This window comes from Apis laboriosa, unplaced genomic scaffold, assembly GCF_014066325.1.
Source record: "Apis laboriosa isolate Shangri-la unplaced genomic scaffold, ASM1406632v1 scaffold34_cov151, whole genome shotgun sequence".
NCBI classification, from domain to species: domain Eukaryota; kingdom Metazoa; phylum Arthropoda; class Insecta; order Hymenoptera; family Apidae; genus Apis; species Apis laboriosa.
The window spans coordinates 2,867,527-2,883,201 of record NW_025222928.1 but is presented as its reverse complement, the minus strand read 5'-3'; the positions used below and the strand labels follow the sequence as shown (position 1 = coordinate 2,883,201).

The 15,675-nt window shown below is 24.2% G+C and overlaps 4 protein-coding genes across 5 annotated transcripts; 3 read left to right on the top strand and 1 right to left on the bottom strand.

Moving 5' to 3' along the window:
* Positions 1-1,683: 1,683 nt before the first annotated feature.
* LOC122715373 (protein SEC13 homolog) lies at positions 1,684-3,177 on the top strand. 2 transcript variants are annotated; one of them, XM_043937516.1, is made up of 4 exons: positions 1,684-2,041; positions 2,175-2,559; positions 2,639-2,963; positions 3,091-3,177. In XM_043937516.1, the coding sequence occupies exons 1-3, from the start codon at positions 1,800-1,802 to the stop codon at positions 2,945-2,947; spliced, it is 936 nt and encodes a 311-aa protein (XP_043793451.1). In that variant the 5' UTR covers positions 1,684-1,799; the 3' UTR covers positions 2,948-2,963; positions 3,091-3,177. The 2 variants fall into 2 exon arrangements, with proteins under 2 accessions (XP_043793451.1, XP_043793449.1); XM_043937514.1 differs by lacking the exon at positions 3,091-3,177 and having other exon boundaries at positions 2,639-3,023.
* Positions 3,178-3,261: 84 nt separating this feature from the next.
* Positions 3,262-7,777, bottom strand: LOC122715372 (helicase SKI2W). The gene is made up of 11 exons (XM_043937513.1): positions 7,722-7,777; positions 7,342-7,651; positions 6,594-7,242; positions 6,282-6,513; positions 5,949-6,202; positions 5,731-5,878; positions 5,377-5,655; positions 4,380-5,284; positions 3,942-4,300; positions 3,692-3,870; positions 3,262-3,609 (listed from the first exon to the last, which is right to left on the bottom strand). Exons 1-11 carry the CDS (start codon positions 7,752-7,754, stop codon positions 3,280-3,282), a joined length of 3,678 nt encoding a protein of 1,225 aa, XP_043793448.1. The 5' UTR covers positions 7,755-7,777; the 3' UTR covers positions 3,262-3,279.
* Positions 7,778-8,556: 779 nt separating this feature from the next.
* LOC122714937 (condensin complex subunit 3) lies at positions 8,557-12,069 on the top strand. Its single transcript, XM_043936739.1, has 7 exons — positions 8,557-8,664; positions 8,789-9,588; positions 9,813-10,344; positions 10,443-10,742; positions 10,815-11,180; positions 11,256-11,762; positions 11,840-12,069. The coding sequence occupies exons 1-7, from the start codon at positions 8,557-8,559 to the stop codon at positions 11,948-11,950; spliced, it is 2,724 nt and encodes a 907-aa protein (XP_043792674.1). The 3' UTR covers positions 11,951-12,069.
* A 1,194-nt stretch (positions 12,070-13,263) lies between these two features.
* LOC122714879 (dynein axonemal assembly factor 10) lies at positions 13,264-15,433 on the top strand. The gene is made up of 4 exons (XM_043936624.1): positions 13,264-13,575; positions 13,720-14,220; positions 14,322-14,419; positions 14,489-15,433. Exons 1-4 carry the CDS (start codon positions 13,309-13,311, stop codon positions 14,694-14,696), a joined length of 1,074 nt encoding a protein of 357 aa, XP_043792559.1. The 5' UTR covers positions 13,264-13,308; the 3' UTR covers positions 14,697-15,433.
* The last annotated feature ends 242 nt before the right edge of the window (positions 15,434-15,675 follow it).

Below are 15,675 nucleotides of genomic sequence, written 5' to 3'. Positions count from 1 at the left end.
AATGATTCAAGTTAGGATGTATTAACGATGGATATCGTCCAAATATCCATGAAATTGAACATCAAATCGATATAATTCATATTGAGATGAGATTGTAATTAGATTGAAAATATTCATAAGTAAAACAATAATGAATTTAGATTAAATTCATTGGATAATGAGATAAATTCGTTGCAGCAAGTAATTATAATCAATGTTATAACGTAATATAATATTCATACGAAGTTACTCATAAATTTCAATTTGATTGTTTTATTTATAACAATATTTTTTATATTTCTTTTTTTTTAAACAAATATCCCTTTTTTATAAGAACAATAAAAATACGATAATATATTAAAAAATTGTTAAAATTATTAGATTTATATTTTTGAAATTATAGATAATTAATGCAATAAATATAGAATAAAGTTAAAAAAATCTTAATTGGATTATTCTATCTTTAATTTTCATACGTACCATAATCATTATCGATTATCACAGATCAATTTAGTTTACTGTTTATTCATATTATTATGTATTTATTCCTTTTTTTAAAAAAACAATTAATATTTTAATATAACAATTAATAACAATTAATTAATATTTTAATATAACTATACAAAAACAATAGATAGCAAATTACATATAAATGAAAATTTAATTTTGACATGTAAAAGGTTATAATATTTGAAATAAAATTAATAAAAAAAATAGAATTTTTAATAATTTATAATACGTTCTTATAATAATTATTAATTGTTAATAAAAATTGAAATTAAAATTTTATTGTTCAATAGCTTACTTTACGATGAATCGTATATTGTTTTCTTTCGTGATGAAATATTTGAACACGATCATTTTGAATTTAATCACAAACTTAAATATGATGATATTCATCGCTTTTTTATAATTATATATTATTATTATATATAATATTTAATATTTTATATATTTTTTTTAATAATTTATAATTTATAATAAATATAATGGTATAATAAAAATTAATTTAACTATTTATTATTGTATTTTGTTTTATTTAATAAATAATATATTAAATTATAAGTAAAATTTTTATATAGTCACCTGTAAAGTTTCGAAGTTGGTATCGTTTTCCAAATAAAATAACATATTAAGAATTATTATATGTTTAAATTATTTCTTTTCTATTTTAAATTTCTGAAATTTTCTTTTGAAAACATAAATTTATAAATAAATACTAATATTTAAATATAAATTTAAATATATTAAATTGTAATAAAGTTCATATTACTATCCTAAAATTTCTTCGTTAACATATAGAAACGCCTCTTAATCTTTTAATAATTTTTAAAATAAAATTAAGATGATATATTATGAAATTATATAAATTATTAGACATTATTACAATATAAGTCAACAATATTTAATTCAAAATCAATATAGAAAATTAAATGATCTTAAAATAAAAAGAAAATATTACATAGAAATACTATAATTACGATGTATAAAATTTTAGTACTTATACAATTTATTCTAAATTTAATAATTTATTAAATTTAAATACTTACAAGAAACATTTATTATCATATATAATTTCAATATTATCACAAAAATAATTTTCATTTAATTCTTTAATATAATGCAGTCTTGATAGATATTAAAATTTATATACGAGTTGCGCAAAGCAATTATGCATTAACTGCCAGTGCGCACATGCTTCCACGTAAGTGACAGGTACTGACCAACATAACCTATTCGACGTTCTTACAATCAAATATTAATTTCTTCATAATTTTTAAAATATAATTGCAAAAATTTAAATAAAAGGTGTCATAAAAATGGTATCTGTTTTGAATACGGTTGATACCGGTCATGAAGACATGATTCATGATGCCGAAATGGATTATTATGGTTTGAGGTTAGCAACTTGTTCCAGTGATAATTCAATTAAAATTTTTGACTTAAAAAATGGAACGCAAAGTTTAGTGGCTGATCTTAAAGGTCACGTTGGACCTGTATGGCAGGTTACTTGGGCACATCCTAAATTCGGAAATCTTTTAGCGTCCTGTAGTTATGATAGGTATGTTATAGTTTATTGAAATTTTTTAATAATTTAGAACAAAATAATTTATTTTGATATATAATAATTTGTAAATTAATAAAAAAAATTATTAAATCTTTAAATTATTTTTATATATTATTCTTTGTAATAGAAAAGTAATTATTTGGAAAGAATTAGGAGAATGGACCAAGATTTATGAGCACAATGGTCATGATTCCTCTGTTAATTCAGTAGCTTGGGCACCACATGAATTTGGCTTAATTTTAGCTTGTGGCAGCTCTGATGGTTCAGTATCTATACTTATTAATAATGGTGATACATGGGATACACAAAAAATTACAAATGCTCATTCGATTGGATGTAATGCTGTGAGTTGGTGTCCTGCTATTGAACCTAGTTTTGATGCTAGTGGAACACAAAGAAATGGACCAATAAAAAGATTAGCTACAGGAGGTTGTGATAATTTGGTAAAAATTTGGAAAGAAGAAGGTGATAGGTGGATTGAAGAAGACAAATTAGAAGCACATAGTGATTGGGTAATACATCTGCTATTATCTTTAAATTTAGATATTTAAATTAAAAAAAAATAGTAATTAAATATTTTGTTTCTTACAGGTAAGGGATGTTGCATGGGCTCCTGCAGTTGGACCATCCAAAGCAGCTTTGGCATCTTGTTCACAAGATCGTCGTGTAATTGTATGGACTTCTAATGATTATACTAGTTGGACACCAACTATCCTCAATGTTTTTGATGATGTCATTTGGAATGTTAGTTGGTCATTAACTGGAGGTATTTTAGCAGTTAGTGGTGGAGATAATAAAGTATCCCTTTGGCGTGAAAATACTGAAGGACAATGGATTTGTATTTCTGAGACAAATAAAGGTCAAGGAAACCTTAATAACACAGATCAGCGTGCATTATAATATCTGAAAATAAAATGTAAGATAACATTTTTTATCAATAAGCATTGTAAATTAAAACAATTAATATTAATATCAATTTTATTCCTCTTCTTTGTATTCTTATTATATTTATCTTATTATACATAAAGAAATATAATTTTCAGACCAAATTGAATTCCAGAATTTTACATCTATAATGAAGAAATACTATATTGTACATTTTTTTAACAATGCATCATAAACGATGTATAAGTTATAAAAATATACATATTATATATCTGTTGATCAAGTAAAAAATAATTTGCATATTTATATATATAAATAAATTATTGTACATAGAATTCATTAAACGATTAATTTTGAGTATACAAGGATGCAGCAAAAACAATATCTCTTTTAATAACAGTAGAAGCTTCTTCCATTTTTTCCTTTAAAACAGGATCACCTATAGTAGTAGCTGCATTTTTTACATCTCGTAACGTTTCACTTAATTGTTGAATACATCGTACTATGATTCCTTCTTGTACATCCGTTTTTTCCATAATTTCGGCAAATGATTTCGCTTGTGCCCAATCATAAACTACCTCTACTAAACCAAAGTTTAGTGGTTGTAATGTTACTAATTGATAATGTTGTTCTAAAGCTTCTAATTCAGCATGTATTTCTTTTATTTCTTCACAACTCTGCAAATAATATTTAAACATTATAATAAATATATAATTTGAAATAAAACATTTTTAAAAAATTTGTGCTAAGAAAATATACCCTCTTTAATTCTGGTGTTAAATTTGGTTCAACATCAGTTCGTTGTTGAAATATTAAAGCAGATAACAATGCTGCTATTTCAGCTGGTTGAAGTACAGTTAATACATTTTTAAGAATAAGCTCTGTAATTAGTAATTCGTTATTTCCCATTTGTAAAGCTACTCGACCTTTCAATGCAACTATAAAACAGAATAAAAAATTATTTTAGATTATTAAATATTAATAATTTTTATTTTATAGAAAAACATACCTCTTTCATCATTATCTATATATCCTAAATCTTTAAGAAGTGCAACAGCATTTGTATATTCAGGATACAAACTTAATCCTTCATCACTAAGTTTTAATTGTAATTTATTTTTTTTGCTTTCCAATTCACTTCGTTCATATACAATTTCAAATTGTTCTTCAAAATTCAATATTTCTCTACATTTCATATCATATACAGCTTTTTTTAAATCGAATAAATGTTGTAATTTCCTATCAACATCATAATTCATTTTCATCTCCAAATATGGTTTTAATATAGAAGAATTATGAGAAGCATTAAGCGATAGAGTCATTAATTCTTGCATTGCTGTTTTATAAGTTTGACTAGGTTCTTCGTTTCTATATTAAAATTAAATTATTTTTAAACTATTTTTAAACTATAAACATTTTAAATGCAATTCAAGTCTTTACTACTTACTTAAATCTAGGTATTTGTCTTTTTTCCCAATTTGCCAAAACCAAATTATAATCTATTTTAATTTGACAATTTGTTATTTCTAATATATTCCATGCATCTATAGTCAATACTTCATCTGATGGAATTCCAACTGGTATAAATATTTCTTTTTTTGTTAAAGCAACAATATCATACCATTTATCGGATTTATTAATTTTCTGATTTTTTTCTTCTATTTCTTTGATAGACTTTGATATATCAGAATTTTTAAGAACTAATACTCTGTATTGTCTATTACCTTTATTTTGAACTGTGCCTAATAATAAAGCTAATTTATTATAATGACTTTCATATGATATAAGCAATATTCTTCCGGGTGTTAAACTTTTTACTGCTTTTTTTTGTGTCTCGTAAAAATAAGGTTTCAAATACTTAAGATACTCTAAATAATCAACAGCTACTCGATAAAAATCGGAAAGTTTCTTTTGTAAATCGGTTAGAGGTGGCAATTTTGATAATTCATTTTCCACTTCTTGTAATTGCATTTTATAATTATTTTGATTTATAACTACTGGTGATTCTTTAAAAGATCTTCGCATCATTGCTTCGACTGTCACCGATTCATTTAGCCTTCTTAGATTTAATACCATAGAATATGTTACTTTAAATTTCGATTCTAAATTTTGAGCTTGTCCACACATCATATTTTTTAATTCGTTAAAATGTGGCACAGATGTTCGACACATAACTATAACCATCCCAGTTGTATCATGACCTCTACGACCAGCTCGACCAGCCATTTGTACATATTCAGAAGGATAAAGTATTCGGAAATTATTACCGTCATATTTTTTTATAGAATCGAAAACTACAGTACGCGCTGGCATATTAACACCCATTGCAAATGTTTCTGTTGCAAACAATAACTGCAATAAAATAAAATCTTTTTAAATTTAAATAATTAATATAAATGTTATAAAATTGAATAAAAAAAAAAGATATATATTGAAAAACTGACTTTTACAACTCCAGTTTGGAAAAGCATTTCCACTATTTCTTTTAAAATAGGTAATATACCACTATGATGGATACCAATTCCACTTTCTAATAATTCTTGCATCATAAGCACTTGTGGTAATTGTCTATCAGTACCTTTTAAATGCCGAATATTATTTTGAAAAAAAGCTCGAATAGTGTGTTTTTCAGTCTCAGTTGTGAGATCAACATTTCTTAATAATACAGCACTCATGTCGCATCGTTTTCGTGATAACATAAAAACAACGACAGGCAACATGTTCTAAAACACAAATAACAGCTATATGTTTAAATAAATAATGATAATTTAATCAAAATATTTATATAATAGTTGTACTTGTGTTTTTAAATGACTTATGAAAGCACTCCATAATACTTGTTCTTGTTTCGGAGTCATTTGTTGATGCATAGATATCTTTTTAACATCTTTAATATTTTTATTTACTTGATTTTTCGAATTTTTAGAATTTGTTGCTTTATACCATCTAAAATTATATTTATAAATATTGTTATAAAATATACATATAAAAAGTTAAAAAAAAAATTAAAGATTACCCATCTAATAAAAATTGACCACTTTCACCCAATACTAAAAATTTATCATCTTTAGTTTTACCATCAGTTCCAGTATATAAATAATGTTGAAGGGGTACAGGTCGTTTTAGAGTGCTTATTACATATGTCTTTTTTTTTTTTGTACGACCAACCCAATCAGCAAATACTAGAGGATTTGGCACAGTTGCAGACAACATTACTATAGTAACTGTTTGTGGTAGAAGTATCACACTTTCTTCCCAAACATGACCACGCTAAAAATAATATAAAATATATCATATAAATTATTTTTAATATAAAATTAGCAAAAATATAACATTAAATCCTATTTACTTCATCATTATTAATGTAATGCACTTCGTCAAATATAACAAATTCTAAATCCCTTAAAACCTCAGATGCGCAATATAACATAGATTGTAAAATTTCCGTGGTTATGATAAGACATGATGCATTTGGATTAATTTGTAAATCTCCTGTTAATAATCCTACGCTTTCGAATTTTCTTTTAAGTTCGCGATATTTTTGATTTGAAAGTGCTTTTATAGGAGACGTGTAAATGACTCTAAAAAAAATAAAATTAATACTATTAATTTACATTATAATTATAATTTGAAATATAATTCAATAAATGTAAATCTTTACTTTGTCATATGTTTTTGACTTAATGCTATAGCATACTCTGCTACAGTTGTTTTTCCAGCAGATGTATGTGCAGCAACAAACACATTACAACCTTCTTCTAATTTAAGAATAGCTTGTTTTTGGAAAATATCTAATTCATATGGAAAACTCATTGCTAATTCAGGAATTCGTTTTTCAAAATCAGTAAGTGGAACAGATACATCTAATTGTTCTGCCCATTCTGTTATAGTTTCCACACGTTTTTCCGAAATATTTAAAATAGGTATATTTGTTTCTTCTAATAATGAAGTAATTTCATCAAATGCTGATTCTGAAATATCTGAAGTTTTGGTTTTTGTTTCTTCCTTTACTTTTTTTGTTTCTAATTTCCAAAAATCAAGTTCATTTTGTTCTTCTTCTACAATAGCCATTAAATTGATCTTGTCTGCTGTACTTTCAATTTCATTTTTCTCTGATTCCAATGATTCTTGTTCCTGTATTGTTTTTTCTTTTGGAGTATAATTATCACTTTTAAATTCTATACCCGCACTAAATCCTTTTGCTAATGTTCTTAAATTATTTTCAAAGTCAATTTCCTCTATTAATGAGTCTACTATCATCTCAGGTTCATCAAAACCACCCGGCCAAAATGGAATATTACTAGTATTTCCTAAACAAAGTTTTAATATTTCTCAATTTATTTTAACATTAATTTTAAAAAATAATTATATTCTATGATCTAAATTATATAAAACATTTTGTCAAATACCTCTAATAATATCAGAAGGTGGACCTGGTGCACGTGTCATAGACATAGAATTTCTAGCAGTTTCACCTGCTGATTTCAAAGGTACCTCATGCATTTCTCCAAGTTTGCCAGTAACAGGATCTCTATTAAATTTTAATGTGGTACCAAGTGGTGCTATATCACAATTCAAAAGAGAAAGAATATCAGGTTTTCTTGGCCAATAACATTGTGCATTATCCAAATGATATATTGGAAGATTATCCAAACATTCTATATATTCCCTTAATTCAGTTCTAATATCAGGCCAAATAGGTGGCAATTCAAATTCTAACTGTGAAATAAACAATTGTTAAAATAAATTGTTATTAAAATTTCTTCATAATTAAATTAAAAAATTTTACCATTTGTTTATTTGTATCATTCTTTACATCCATTTTTTTTAATTTTTATATTTACACCACATTAATGAAACAATCTATTTCATTAATTCTTTGCACTTATTTGCAATATATTGCACTTTATTAAAAGGAATAATACTAGAAAAAAAATTTAAATTTAATAATTAACCTAAAACACATAATATATGATACTTATAATAAAATATGAGATATAAAAAATAAATTGTAATAAATACTGTTTATTAATACCAAAAAATTATTAAAAAAGTATTTTTTTTTTATCTATTTTAATTTCAATTATAAAATAACAAATTATATTACATTATTACATTAGCATACAATTTATTTTTAGTACATTTCAAAAATTATAAAATTATAAATTATTTATAATTTTAGTAATAAATATAAATAATATCGAGGTTATGTTTACAAGCATGTTTATACTATAAAATAGATATAAATATATACAATATATTTCTTATTTTATATCATAGGGATTTTATTTGTAAAGATAGTAAAATATATACATTGATCTGTTTATTCATTTTATATCCAGATTATAGTATTTTTAATATTATTTTCAATATTATTTATTTAAATAAAATTACAATTTTAGATGAGAATTGATAATTAAATTTATGAATAAGATAAATAAATTTTAAGCAATAAAAAGAAAAGATATTTATGTATTTTTATATTTATTTGATATTTTTATATTTCAAATTTTATAACTTTGTTAGGGAAAAAATTTTACTATTGGCTATACATTTGAAAACTTAACGTTCTTGTATTACATTTCTATATACATTATTTCTATATTTAAACTATAATAATAAATATGAAACGAAAAACGAATAATGTTATAAAAGAAATATTTTATAATGTTCAATTTAATAAAACTTGTCATCAAAGTAATATTAAAAAATTGACAAAATGTTATGAAGAGGTAAATTTATAGGTTTTAAATCAAACTTTTTAAACAATTCATTATGATATTTATTTATATTATAAACAAAATTTCAATATAATTATTTTGATGTTAAATTGTTAATTATTTTTTTTTATTTTAGAATAATATATCAGATTTTTGGGATTCTTTCATATCTTGCTTTAGAATTCCACTTACTATTCCACAGCGACATTTACGAGTTGAAAATACTTTAGAATTTATTGCTAAATTTGCCGCTAGTTTATATTCATCTACAAATGATGATGAATCTGAACAATCTTTATGTCCTTTTCTCATTAAATTATTTGATTTTGTTTTAACAAATCATTGTGCAAAAAATCCAGGAGTGAGATTTCGTATTTGTCATTTTTTAAATATGTTATTAAACTCTATGGGTGATCAAGCTTTTATAGATGATGTTCTTTGTGATAAAATTACTGTTTCTATGATGGATCGCTTATTGGATAAATCTACAAAAGTTAGAGCTCAAGCAATATTTGCTCTACATAGACTTCAAGATCCTACAGATGACCAATGTCCTGTTATAAAAATGTATATATTTCATGCAACCAAAGATCCAAAAGCTATGGTTCGCAGAGCAGCATTAATGAGTATGGCAAAAAATCAACGTACTTTGCAAGTAGCATTGAGAAGGACTAGAGATGTGGATGAAATTGTTCGTAAAATGGCATATGATTTCATTAGTAAAGTAACAGTAAGATCTTTGACTATCACACAAAGAGATCAGTTGCTAAATGATGGTTTAAAAGATAGATCTGAAATAGTTAAAAATACTGTTCAAAATGTTTTATTACCTGCATGGTTAAGACATTATAATGGTGACTTTATTGGTTTAATAAGAGCTCTTGATGCTGAAATTGGTACAGATGTGTCTGTTTTAGCTTTAGATATTTTATTTAAGTAAGCATTTAATATATATATTATGTATGAAATATATACAATCATANTATATATATATATATATATATATTAATTTATTTTAATATTATATATTAAAATAATATTGATATTAATATCTATATCATATCATATATATATATCAGATATATAACATTAGAATAAAAGTATGTAAATAATTAATTTTTTATATAACATTATATAACATTTAATCTTTTTTTAATTAGGAATACTCCATTAAATACATTAATAGAACAATTACCAATAGATAAGGAAATCAAATTAATTCCAATAAATAAATTGACTAGTGAAACTGTATTATATTGGAAATGCTTAATAAAGCATTTGCAACATGAATCTTTTATTGAAGAATTAGAAGGAATTTTACCAGAGTTATCAATATTTTGCAACTATATTTCTGATTTCCTTACAACAATATCATTAAGAGAAAATGAAATGTGGGTAAATCATATGCAGAAATTTATTCTATTACAATTATTTGAAATATCAACAACATATGATTTATGTGATGAAGTTGGTAGAAAAAAATTGAATGAGTTAATTTGTAATACATTAATGAGCAATAATTGGACAGAAAAATTAATTGAATGCATAGTAACACACCTACAAAAAATTATACCTGATGTGAATAGCAGATTGGATACTTTAGCTAACATAATCAGTGAAATTAGATTACCTTTAAAAGAAACTATAACTACACAAGTTTCAGAAGAACAGCAACATCAAATTAACTTACAAGTAAGTTCATATTCTTCAAAATATTTAAATACATTATACATACAAAATACTAAAAAAAATATATAACAATTATACTATTTAATAAAAGTATTTTTTAGAGAGCAAAGCTTAAGATAAAGATGTTGGAATTGAAAGAAGAAGAATATCAAGCTATACAAGACAAACAATATTTGAAAGCAGATAGCTTAAAAAATGAAATAATCTCATTGACTAAGGAAATAGAAAAATTATCAGAACAAAATCAAGTAACAACTATAGTTAATGAAGAAATGAAGGAAAAAAGTGATTCTAAAACAATGATAAAATGTTTAACCATAATATGTACAATGATGCAATCTGTAACTACAATAACACCAACACTTAGAAGTCTTATGCAAATAGCACTTGACAGTTTAGACGTAAATATCTCTAATTTAAAATATAAATTTCAATTTAATTTTAAATATGTTCATTTAAGAATAATATTTCAGCATCCAGATGATGCAGTACATATATTGGCAATAAAAGCAGTCTCTATTTGTTGTATATTGGATAAAGAATTAGCTAAACAACATATTATGATGTTATTTTTACAATTTTCTTTGGAACAAGAAAATCCAGATATTTGGATTGTTGCTTTGAAAGGAATTTTCGATCTCTTACTGTTGCATGGTCTTGAATATTTTGATATTTCAGAAAAAACAAATGAGATCTCACTTGATAAAACTGAAAAGTCTCGCACTAAATTATTTACAGATACTGATAAAGAAGTTTCTGTAATATCATTAGGCATGTCAGAAGCAGAAAAAGGCAATTACTGTTTTATTAAAATCTTAGCAGGATTATTAGATAATGAAGTATGTATATGTATATATATATATATAATTAATATTCTTATTAATTTTAAAAAAAATAAATATTTTTAAAAACAGAATCAAGGATTAAGGACAATTGCCGCTGAAGGTCTTTGTAAGTTGTTACTTAACCGACGAATCAGTGGTTCAAGTTTATTATCACGATTAATAATTTTATGTTATAATCCTGTAAATGATAATGATTTTTATCTTCGACAATGTTTGACGGGTTTTTTCGATAATTTTATCACACTCGTTGATGCCCAAACATCATTAGAAGAAACATATTTACCAACCTTACAGATCTTATGTAATGCACCAGAGATTAGTCCTTTACATGAAATTGATCCTTATGAAGTATCTAGGTTTATAATAAATTTGACTAGAGTTGGAATTCGTAAATCTGATGCAGAAAATTATTGTGTGCACAATAATCTTGTTTTTAATATGCTCGCAGAAGTGTTAAATCCATCCAGCAAAATTCATTGTGAAGTTCTTCTTAGATCTTTAAGCGATTTGCATTTAGAATTAGATGATACATTGGAAAAAAATTTACAACAAGCCATTAAAAAAGTAACGAAAATGGTAAATATTGCATTTATAATTTACTAATAATGATATTTTAAAGTGTATATAAACTTGTTTGTATTTTTTTTTTTTAGGTAAAACAGGATAAGCGATTATTAAAATATATTGAACTTTTTAAAAAAAAATTAAATACTCCTAATACTTGTAATGTATCAGAGAATGAAGATACTGAAGTTGATGAATGATCAATTATTCAGAATATCTCATTTAACTCTATCACTTTTAATTATTTATGCAAGTACAAAAAAATATTTGAAAAGAAAGTTTCATTATATTTCATATACTAATTATTTCTTATTATATAATCAAAAATATGACAAAATGAGACATAATTAAAGACATTGTAAATATATACAAATTTTTTGACAAAGATTGCGATTATTTTATTTACATTTCATTTTTCTTAAATTCTATTGTTTCAATCACTAACTTTTCAATCATCTATAAAATTTTAATTCAATTATGTCAAAGTTATGATATAATAATTATTGCATGTGTTTTGACTTCACATTTATGATAAATAAAAACATTGGTCATTCCATTAAAAAAAAAAAAAATGTTTGCAAAATCTCGAAAAATATAATCTTGAGATGATTTATATTACTTGATGTAGATCTACATTAATATTTTCTCTGAAGAATAACTTTCTTCTCGGATATCTTTTTTTAATTAATTAAGAGTGATAGAATTAAATGAAACTTGTACATTATATTATTTTATTTTGTTATTCCTCAAGTACAAAAGTGCATTTATATATAAATAATTTATATATATAAATAATGAAAACATTTAAATCGACAATTTTATATATTATATTATATTTTATTAAATATATTATATATTATATTATATTAAATATGCCTATACATTTATTACATCCGTTTTTTAATCAAAGTATAATTTTTGCAAAGAATTTTAATTTCCCGGCATATCATTTTTAAATATTTTATTATTAGATGGTAAACTAAAAAAGTTTGTTTATAGATATTAAACGTAGAAATATAAAATAGATTTATTTACAATGAATTTTTGTGTTATATTTTCGTAATTCATATACAATCTTATCGATTCAGAATAAAATAATAGCGTCATAATCGAGAAATATAAAAAAAACTTATTTAAAAATACTCAAGAGATGGCATTAATTTTCAATTTTTATTCTGTCTTATTCTGGTTTTTATTTGTAATATTTTTGATATTTAAAAAATAATGCTGACAATTTTTATTCTTTTACTATTTTTTCCTATATATATTTTTTATATATATTTTATCTATAATACTATAATAATATAAATGACATTGATTTCATTGAATTTAAGTAAAACTTGTTTATAATATTTAATTATTGCACCATCTTTTGAGAAAATATTAGAATTTTTCACATTACAATACCGACAATAAAATGAATTATTTAAACCGTGACTACGATGTCTCATAAGATGTAAAATCTATATTACATTTTATCTATGCTTTAAAAGAGCTAATCAATCTTCCGAATTTTAACTCTAAAAGTCTATTTTATCATATAATTAATTTTGAAAGTATGGAGAAATTTGAAAAGCCACAGATAATTTGTCATATTGAAAAATCTGTAAATTATTCATTATTTGATGCAAAATGGATTCCGTGTAGTACGAAGTTTGTAGTTATGGGCTCGCGTCCTCGTGGTAGTGGTATTATACAAATTTATGAAGTTTCTAGTGGTGAATTGAATCTTATTAAAGATATTGAAAGATCACAACCAATAAAATGTGGAACTTTTAAAGCATCTAGTTTAAGAGACAGATATTTAGCAACTGGTGATTTCCAGGTATTCGTTTATGATATCTTTCATAAAAAATGTAATATATAAGCAATATATTCCATTATATAATTCCATTCGAAAAAATGAAGTTAAATAAGATTAATAATTCATTATTCCTACATACAGAAAACTTAAAGTTACCTTTATTAGGGTAAATTGAATATCTACAATCTAGAAGATCCCTCAATACCAATTTATACTGTCTGTGCTCACAAAGAAATTATAAACAGTATTGATGGTGTAGCTGGACAGAGTATTGGATGTGGTGCACCAGAAATAGTAACTGGTTCCAGAGATGGAGGAGTTAAAGTCTGGGATCCTAGATTGAAAGGTCGGCCAGTTGCTGTAATGGAACCTAAAGAAGGTGAAACTCGTAGAGATTGCTGGGCAGTTACATTCGGAAATTCATATAATTCTGAAGAAAGAATAGTAGCTGCAGGATATGATAATGGAGATATAAAAATGTTTGATTTAAAAGCAATGGCACTTTTATGGGAAAGTAATCTCAAAAATGGAGTTTGCAGTATTGAATTTGATAGAAAAGATATTCCAATGAATAAGTTAGTAGCTACTACATTAGAATCAAAGTTTTACTTATTTGATTTAAAGACTCAACATCCTAAAAAAGGATTTTCTTATCTAACTGAAAAGGTAAGATTAAAGTATAATATTTATGTAATTTATGTAACTATATTATATATTACATTATATATTATATGTATGTATATAAATAATTATATATATTGTTTTAGGCTCATAATTCAACAGTATGGTTGGTCAGACATTTACCACAAAATCGTGAAATATTTGTAACTTGTGGTGGAGGAGGAAATCTTTGCCTATGGAAATAGTAATTATAAATTTCATATTTATTTTTATCTTTAATTTTTATAGTTTTTTCATTGTTGAATTGTTTTAGTAACTATCCGGAAAAACGAAAAATAGTAGATAAAGATGGTATAAATCAAGGAGTTGTTGGCAATTTGACACTTTTACAAAATATTACAGTTTCATCACAACCTGTTAGTTCTTTAGATTGGAGTCCAGACAAACAAGGATTAGCTGTTTGTACTGCATTTGATCAGTGTTTAAGGGTGATTATCACTACGAAACTTAATACTTTTTAAGAAGATAAATAGAATAAGTTCATTTTAAAATTTAATAAAAAAAAGATATTATTTATTTATTTTCATTATATACATTTATATTATTACATGCTATTTATATTATTGAATGTAAATCTTTCATATTATGTTGAAACAAAAATTCCATTGTAAATAAATATTAATTTAATTTAATTTAAAATGAATTGTTTGCTGACTAAATTATCGACTGTTTGAAATATATTACAAACTTTTATCACGATGGCGACACTTGTTTGCACCTATTGATTTTATCGCAGTCGGCTTAGTATATGTATATTGCGCAATTTTACAATTCGAACGGTCAGATAAAAGCGCATTATATGTTATTGGGCCAATCTATTTAGGATCAAACCCTTATTAAATGGTAGCCATCTTGTAATACAATGTGTTATGCAACATCAAACCGCCATATTGAAGATTGAGACCCACGCCAAATGCACTTATGCCACATTGTTTGAACCAGCCTCTGCCAGTTCGCATTCAGCCGTACAAGGTCAGGAATCCCGCGAGTTTAATTACATAAATTAGCTCTTGGCTGTTCCCCCTTTTGCGACGACGTGTCACCATTATACATTTTTTTTGTCTCTCCCTCTTATATTCACTGAAGCTGCACGCGTTCTAATTGGATCACATATTTAGTCTTGGCTCTGTGTTCTCCAAAATGGCGTCTTTTTATACGAACAGCAATAAAACGAAATTAAATGAATTTTTCTTCATTATCGAATAATTTTTTAATTATTTCATAAATTTATTGGAAATTTTTTATTATTAAGCAAATTAATTTGAATTCTAATTTTTATTTTTATATTATTATTATAAAAGATTTCTATTATAAATTAATCCAAATATAATTATTTTTTGTGTTTTCTAAAAATTTAATAAATAATTAGCCATTATCTTAATTAATAGTTTTTCAATTCCCATAATTTTTATTATATATATGAAAAATGGAAATAAATAG

Excerpts from the sequence above, each read along its gene's own strand:
- LOC122715373 (XM_043937516.1), top strand. The coding sequence starts at position 1,800 with ATGGTATCTGTTTTGAATACGGTTGATACCGGTCATGAAGACATGATT. Across the intron at positions 2,042-2,174 it reads GCGTCCTGTAGTTATGATAG|AAAAGTAATTATTTGGAAAG; the intron begins GTATGTTATAGT and ends TCTTTGTAATAG. Across the intron at positions 2,560-2,638 it reads TAGAAGCACATAGTGATTGG|GTAAGGGATGTTGCATGGGC; the intron begins GTAATACATCTG and ends TGTTTCTTACAG.
- LOC122715372 (XM_043937513.1), bottom strand. The coding sequence starts at position 7,754 with ATGGATGTAAAGAATGATACAAATAAACAAATG. Across the intron at positions 6,514-6,593 it reads AGTCAAAAACATATGACAAA|AGTCATTTACACGTCTCCTA; the intron begins GTAAAGATTTAC and ends TATTTTTTTTAG. Across the intron at positions 5,285-5,376 it reads TCCAAACTGGAGTTGTAAAA|TTATTGTTTGCAACAGAAAC; the intron begins GTCAGTTTTTCA and ends ATTTTATTGCAG.
- LOC122714937 (XM_043936739.1), top strand. The coding sequence starts at position 8,557 with ATGAAACGAAAAACGAATAATGTTATAAAAGAAATATTTTATAATGTT. Across the intron at positions 10,345-10,442 it reads AACATCAAATTAACTTACAA|AGAGCAAAGCTTAAGATAAA; the intron begins GTAAGTTCATAT and ends AGTATTTTTTAG. Across the intron at positions 10,743-10,814 it reads TAGCACTTGACAGTTTAGAC|CATCCAGATGATGCAGTACA; the intron begins GTAAATATCTCT and ends ATAATATTTCAG.
- LOC122714879 (XM_043936624.1), top strand. The coding sequence starts at position 13,309 with ATGGAGAAATTTGAAAAGCCACAGATAATTTGTCATATTGAAAAATCT. Across the intron at positions 14,221-14,321 it reads TTTCTTATCTAACTGAAAAG|GCTCATAATTCAACAGTATG; the intron begins GTAAGATTAAAG and ends ATATTGTTTTAG. Across the intron at positions 14,420-14,488 it reads AATCTTTGCCTATGGAAATA|TAACTATCCGGAAAAACGAA; the intron begins GTAATTATAAAT and ends GAATTGTTTTAG.